The sequence below is a fragment of the Hippocampus zosterae genome, chromosome 19 (genome assembly GCF_025434085.1).
Source record: "Hippocampus zosterae strain Florida chromosome 19, ASM2543408v3, whole genome shotgun sequence".
NCBI lineage: Eukaryota > Metazoa > Chordata > Actinopteri > Syngnathiformes > Syngnathidae > Hippocampus > Hippocampus zosterae.
In genome coordinates this window covers 4549657-4556762 of record NC_067469.1, presented here as the reverse complement: position 1 = coordinate 4556762, position 7106 = coordinate 4549657, and the positions used below count along the sequence as shown (strand labels likewise).

At 44.1% G+C, this 7106-nt stretch overlaps 1 protein-coding gene across 1 annotated transcript; it reads right to left on the bottom strand.

The window, feature by feature from the left end:
• Positions 1 to 850: 850 nt before the first annotated feature.
• Positions 851 to 3850, bottom strand: ostm1 (osteoclastogenesis associated transmembrane protein 1). Its single transcript, XM_052052099.1, has 6 exons — positions 3416 to 3850; positions 3181 to 3295; positions 2878 to 2975; positions 2691 to 2801; positions 1675 to 1840; positions 851 to 1155 (listed from the first exon to the last, which is right to left on the bottom strand). Exons 1-6 carry the CDS (start codon positions 3764 to 3766, stop codon positions 1097 to 1099), a joined length of 900 nt encoding a protein of 299 aa, XP_051908059.1. The 5' UTR covers positions 3767 to 3850; the 3' UTR covers positions 851 to 1096.
• Between the last annotated feature and the right edge of the window lie 3256 nt (positions 3851 to 7106).

Below are 7106 nucleotides of genomic sequence, written 5' to 3'. Positions count from 1 at the left end.
GGCTCGGACTCATTAGGTCTGAAGCGCCGTGCTCCTTCAAAATTAAAAATCGTAAAAAGAAAACATTAAAAGCGTCTGTCCGCCAAACGTCTTATTTACTGCCATTTTGATTAATGTGCCTCAAAGCAAAACCTAATAAATGTTCATCACGCACTTAGTAGGAGCTCTAAAGAAATACCAGGAAATGAAACAAACATGAAGCACCTCCTCCCCCCAAAAAAGAACGAACATTAAAAGGTTGATGCATCAACAAAAGGCTGATTCTTGGAGCAAGATTCAGAGTGCTCTCATGACAGGCGTCATGCGTGTTTGTATTTAGCCAACATGGCCGGTGATGTGCACCCTCTTCATGTGGCAGATACAGTACACGTCACCGCTAATGGACATGGAGTACTTTTTTTTTTTTTGTATTTGGCTCTCTCCCAGGCTTGCATTAAAGACATAAAAAGCCATTTCTCGATGCGTAACTGGAGCGCGGACTCACATGGGAGAAGGCGCGCACACGCAAATTCACACAACAACAAGGATGTTTGTGCAGCAGCATGTGCAACTATGTCATTAATATCAGTAGTCAGAACCATGGATCTCCCCCCCCCCCCTTTTTATTTTGATTTTCAATTACACCATGCAGGAGAGCAAAGTTGAGCTCGTGCATGTGCCTGAATTTTGTCTGGGACACTCACTGGGAAGGTAATCAAAATATCACTCGGTTAATTATTTTCGATCACATTTCATCAGGAATCATACATTGACTATGTCCAGAAATTTAAAGCATCTCTATTTTGTTTCTGGAGACAATGTTGAGGCCCACCCAAAACATAAATGTTAAAAACACAGTCCATCGACACTGTTGAAGTGAAAATACCTTAATTTAATAACACATACCTGTTTGGAACGGCATTTAAAAAGTCAAATGAAAGTCAAGGACGATGGGATGATCTGTTGCCAACTGTATACATTGAAACCTCCAAGGGGGGGTTGACACGAAATGAATGTGGGACTTGTAAATACAGACCATCAGTCTTCTGAGAGGAACGGCCGCTGTGACCACAAACCTCCAAAATGTGCAAACCTGGAAAGTCAGTGATGTCAGCCATCAGCTCTGCTTGTCCTCAATGTTCATCAGACTTGAGGTGTACGACTTTGCTCTCTTGGCTGCAATAAAGGGGGAAAAAAAAATTTATAGCTTTGTGTAATGGAGGAGGAACACAATTATGTGAGCTGGAGGTCTAATTTTTGTCCACTTGGGACCGCCATCCTCACATTCCATAGTAGTATCTGTGATTGAGTTTAGACCGTTTCGAAAGGTGGGGCCTGGCCTGGTGAATGCGGTGGGCGGCGGCGAATAACGGTGAAGGGTTAGCTGTCCCATAACCACCCTCCCCCCCCAAAAAAAATAATTGGTAGAAGTACGCAAAAATCTAAATCTACAAATGACACATCTGCGGATGTTGATTGGAATCTGACGAATCAACAAACATATCTTGAAATAATCTCCACATTTATGGTTTTGTCAGGGTGAGTCTTCACCTCTACCCTCCCATCCGTCGCCAGGGCCAAAACTCCACGATCAGAGTCGAAGCACAGAGCCCCGCCCACTTTCCTTTAGCGGCGCACAAAGAGACCCTCAAAACATGTGCGTGCAACAATGGGGGAATTAAGCGGGTTACTCACGGTGTATGAGCTTGCGTTTCTTTTGTTCCGAGTGAAGGAAGCTGCTCAAGTAGAAGATGATGGGCAGAAAGAGCATGAAGCCCGACACGGCGATGACAGGCACCGTCTCCTCCCGGGGGAAGGAACATTTGAAGTTTTTACTCCACAGCCGGCGGGTCATGTTCATCTGAAAACGAGGCAAAGTGCACACCGGCTAATAAGTCGAACCATCTTGGCGCTCGGTACCCATTTTGGAAACAATATCGAGAGTACGCAAACGACATGCGGCATCACTTTGGACTTAAAAGTGAAGACAATAATGCTGGCGTCAGCGTCCACGCCGCCCGAATGTGCAACAAACAGCAAAAAAAGAGCTAAGACTTTGGGAAATGTTAATCACGTCCAAATCCCAGGGCCCAAAAAAAAAAACACCTCTGTGCAGTTTGATCGTTTTGGCCTGCGGGATGTTATTTTGCATATTTGTTGCGCTGCGTCAAATACGAGAGACATTTGTGAAGTGAATGGATGCATGTGCTAAACATTAGCATCAATGCTAAAATAACAACGGCAGCTGACTACGCTTGATTTCCACGTCAACGATGACATGATTCTTCATATTACATGACACATTACGAGTGCTGCATGTGCTAACATCGGCGTTCACATAGACTGGCTGCGGGTTTATTTACTCAACTCAAATATTTCTCGGAATAACAGTCCATTCAGAATTTGGGGAATGGAGAACTCCATTTTGAGGAAGTGTGAAAGGTCAGCGTCTTTCGTCCTTTTAGCTTCTGACCAAGCTGTTATTAAACTGCTTTATGTCTTTTTTTCCTTTCGGCTTTTCCCTTCAGGGGTCGCAACAGCGAATCAAATTTATTTTTGTTTTAACGACCACAGTGTACTTCTTATGTATCGAGAGAGTCAGGGGCAAACAAGTCCAAATTGCCACTGAAAAGACTAATGAAACGGTACTCCACAACTGACGCAATACATACTGTGAGTTCTATAAAAAAAAATTTAAAAAGTGTACATACCCCATCCTCAACGTCAATACACATAGAGTCATTCTTCTCCATGCTGCTGTATAGCTCATTGAGCCCCTTATAGGCACTCTTACAGTTTTTGCACAGCTCTGTGTGATTGCCCTGTGGAGACATGGCAAAAAGGGGCAGACGTTCCATTTCTGAGAGCGTGAATCTGTGAATATATGGAAGCAAGTACCTGTTGGTATCGATCAAAGCAGGTGAGAGTTTGGTTGAGAGTGGACATAAAGTACAGCGTATCGTTGGTGAGGCTCTGGAATCTGTCGTTGATGCATTCTAAAAAGGAGGCGGGGGAAAAAAGGCACCGGGTTTGTAGTTGTTGTGCAGTAGCACTACAGACACACTGATGTCTGAAACAACCGAGAACAACTGATGAAAGTCACATGCCTCATCCCTAAAGGCACATGATTCATCATCAGATGATAAGTGACTCCTACTGCAAGTACGGTCTCTGTCCAATTCAGAGTTTGGGTGCACCTACTGTCACAGGCGGATTTGGTCCACAGCTCCTTCAGGTTGTTAAAGAGCAAATAAACCAGCATGAGACGGTCACTGCGCAGAAGGCTGTCCCTGCAGCTCTCATTGCCAGGTCCCAACTGGAATACATTTAGCAATCAAAAACAACAAACCAAGCAAAAGTTTAGCGTTCCCTACTTAAATAAGAAAACATCACAAAGGCGAAACAGACAACTCCAAACGCCACGTGAGTGGGGTACCTGTTCGGAAGAGATGTTCATGTAGGTGGTCACCAGGTTGCCGTAGGCACCGAAGCAGTTCCGGCAAACTTTAACCGGCCGCGCAGACGGCACCAGGCAATTGACATAAGTCACATAGCGCTGGCCAAAGATGCGCAGCAGCTCGCTGCAGTAGTCGCTCACCTCCAAGTCGTCCGGGAAGGCGGATAGCAGGAGGAAGGACGCGGAAGAGTCATCCTCCACCGCCGCCGCCTTGAAAACAAGCGACTCGACCGAAACAGAAAGGTTGACGTTAGCACCTTTGCTTGACGCGATGGCGCAAACACACAGCACCCACACGGTTAAAAACACGTTTTGGTGATACAGAGGCATATTTGACGCTCTAAATGCGCCTGTGTTCGCTCGTATGTCTCAGAGAACCCATGACTTCCGGGTTTTGGGATCATGTGACTCATGGAATTCGCGCGAGATTTCACGCTCAACACCAAATAGCCGCATTAAAACGTAACACGCACAAAATTATAATACATTTGTATAACAAGATTAATAGTCTCGTTTTAAACAATCTAAACGAAATTTCATTTCAAGCTATTTTGTATATAATACCGTATAATGACCATTAAAGCAGATGTTTTTTATTCTTCTGATTATGATTTTTAGATGCTACTTATATCGATATATAATAATTTTCACAAGTTGGCATCAATCAATCGCCTCTGTGAGTCTATTGAACTATTTATTATGCACCTATAGGACTAACCAACCTACTTTATCTATCCATCCATCCATCCATCCATCTATCTGTCCCCTTCCCTGAAACACCATTGCATCAAATAATCAAGTCATTTTAAACTCCCACACTGATTGGTATAATTATAGCAAAGCCCTCAAATGAAGCTGCTGCAGTCAATGGTTGCTAATGTGAAATTAGTAGCTTTTGATAAGTCTCAGGCCACATCAATTCTGCTGTCATCTGGGCCTAATGAAAATAAGGGGGAAGAGGACCCACGCGCCATCCTTTGCCTATTTCAATGGCCATGCGCCACTCGAGTGGTAAATATAGGGGTCTATCCCCCTGAAATGCTGCACACTACGGCGAGAGCAGCTCATTAACTCTTCTATCAGCCGACTAATTGCTCAGACGTGGCCTTGTTCATTTATCTTTGCCCAAAGTGAGGCCTACCTCTCAGTCGGAGAAACATGCAAAGTCCATTTGGAAGCGTGTGCTACACGCAACCATCATGGTCATATGCATATACTGCACACTATCATTAGGACTAAAGTAGTAACGTGGACATTCGTATGACAGATAAGGCAGCGGAGGGGCTCTTCCTGATTACAGTGTTATTTGCCTCTCTTCCTCTGGTGCTCTAATCAGGAGCACGCCAAGTGTTTAAAAAAAAAAAAAAACGGCATATCATTACAGGAGATGACCGTTATTGTCGGATGCCAGCATTCATTAGTATGTGCTAGATAGAGGGACCGAGAGGACAAAAATCATCAATTAGACTGATCAAATACATGAGGATGATGAAACCTCTTGAGGAGCTATACATAGCCAGGATCAAACTGTTGAACTTTCTCTTCATTTTAAAATAAAAAGTGCAGCAAATTACACTCAAACTGACCGGACTTTATAATCCAAGGTATTCTATGGAAAATGTAGACTGTATTCTGTAATGTCTACTATTGTACAGAAAATCAGCCCCAAGAATGGATAGCTCTTACTTATGCCCGCAAAAGCCGATCAACACGTTCTTAAGGGAATTTAGGAGGAAACCATACAAAAGTTAAGCACTGTATTACATTCTTCTGCGTAAAACCTCATCCGAACAAACTCTACAAAAATAATAATAATAATCATGCATTTTATTTAAAAGCGCCTTTAATGACACCCAAGGACATTGTACAGACAATAAGAAAATACAATGTAAAAATTGGTAAGCGAGATATTATATAAAAACAGACAGATGTGTTTTTAGACTGATTTGAAAGTAGAAAGAGGTGTGCAGTTTTGGAGGTCCGGAGGTAGGTTGTTCCAAAGCTTTGGAGCAGCGCGACTGAAGGCTTTGGCTCCCATGGTGCTCAGGCGGGCAGGGGGGCACCGACAGGCGGAGGGAGGACGAGGATCTGAGGGAGCGAGTGGGGATATGCACCTGACACAATCTTTAAAAATGGCTGACACGCAGTGAAAAAAGTTCATTGTTGAGTCTGCTCTTTGCAAGATTTCATCATGTGCTGTACTGAGTACAAAACAAATATTACTGCTTCAGATTAGGGTTTTTTTTTCTCCCTGTCCCACATCGGCTCTGTTCTTTGCCCATTTTACAGTCCTTATTCGCAGAGGATAAAAAATACTGTGTATGACATTGTGTTACTCCACCTTTTTGTGCTCGAATACCAATTGCTCAAAGCTGATTAACGCAGCCACATAGAAGCGAATCATTGCCATGTTAGCTTTAGCCTTAAGCTAGCATACGAAAGGCTGACGTTATTGGTTGTTTTACCTTCGCACTATTATTCTTTTTCTTTTGTTCAGGTGTCTCTCCACATTGAAACAAGACGTGTTTTGGGTGCTACTCCACTAATTTCACTTGATTACTATATTTCCGATGGAGATTTTTTTTTCCGTATTTTTTTTTTAAATGATGTGAACGCTTTGGCCTTTGAATTCCGCCCCCCCCCCCCCCTCCGCACAGGTTAACTCCCAGTGGCCTTAAACTTGGCTCTTTGGCGCGATGGAGAGAAAAGCAGCTGTAAAGTTATGCAGAAGTTATTCTTCATCCCTCGGGCCGTCCCTAATCCGCCCAAAACCTCATTCTTTCATCAGAGAACTGTGCCTCCTTTCTTGCGCCCCCTTCTCTATACAACATAAAGTCAGACTGCATTTAATGGTTATGTCGCGATGGGAGAGGGGCTTTCTTCTTCGCCCTTTCTCCCCGATATCGCCCTTTTTCGTCGTGTGAGTCTCCCAACCCGCGGGGACCCCCATATTCTTCCCTCGGCGTCTGACTCGAATTGCAAACTAACCCTGATTTTCACCACTTTGCTGGGAATCGCGGGGAGTGATAATAGAGATTTCGCTTTCATTTTATACGCTTGACTTGGTTATTGTTGCTCTGCTCCTCTCCCGTGAGTCTCCTCTTTTCTGGGGATTAAGCCCTGACTTCGTCCCTGCTATAACTGGCTGCCGAAGTGGCCCCGGGCCCCGGGATGACAATTGACGCAGATCAAGGCGGGCCTATTCTGTTCTTTCAAAAGCTCACTCCAGTTGAAATGAAGTAGAGTCGGGCTGGACACAAGGGATGCTCTTCGCTTTGCGTCCCTCAAATGAACGGACACGGGGAAGGTTAAATTTGAGAATTTGTTGGGTATTACCAATATCCAGTTTAAGGTCCATGTACAGTACTAGTATGCTCTTTGTCCCCACTAGTAAGACAACTCTGCGTACGACAATTTTTTTTTTTCTTCATGGCATTTCTTTTGTCAAGTAAAACAACTTTGACAGTTGTCTAAAAAGACGACAACTTTTCGCCACAGTACCAACATACTATTATCAGCATATACTAGCATCGCTTGCGATGCAGATATGAAAACGTCTGCGCGCAGTCATCACTGCAGCATGATTCAGTTCAGTCAGACGGTTGACCAGGTGCTATGCACTCTTCCGTGGGTCACTTGGGGTCAGCCCTCTCTAACAAGAGTCGCCCCG

Excerpts from the sequence above, each read along its gene's own strand:
- ostm1 (XM_052052099.1), bottom strand. The coding sequence starts at position 3,766 with ATGCCTCTGTATCACCAAAACGTGTTTTTAACCGTGTGGGTGCTGTGT. Across the intron at positions 2,976-3,180 it reads GACCAAATCCGCCTGTGACA|AATGCATCAACGACAGATTC; the intron begins GTAGGTGCACCC and ends CCTCCTTTTTAG. Across the intron at positions 2,802-2,877 it reads GCTTTGATCGATACCAACAG|GGCAATCACACAGAGCTGTG; the intron begins GTACTTGCTTCC and ends ATGTCTCCACAG.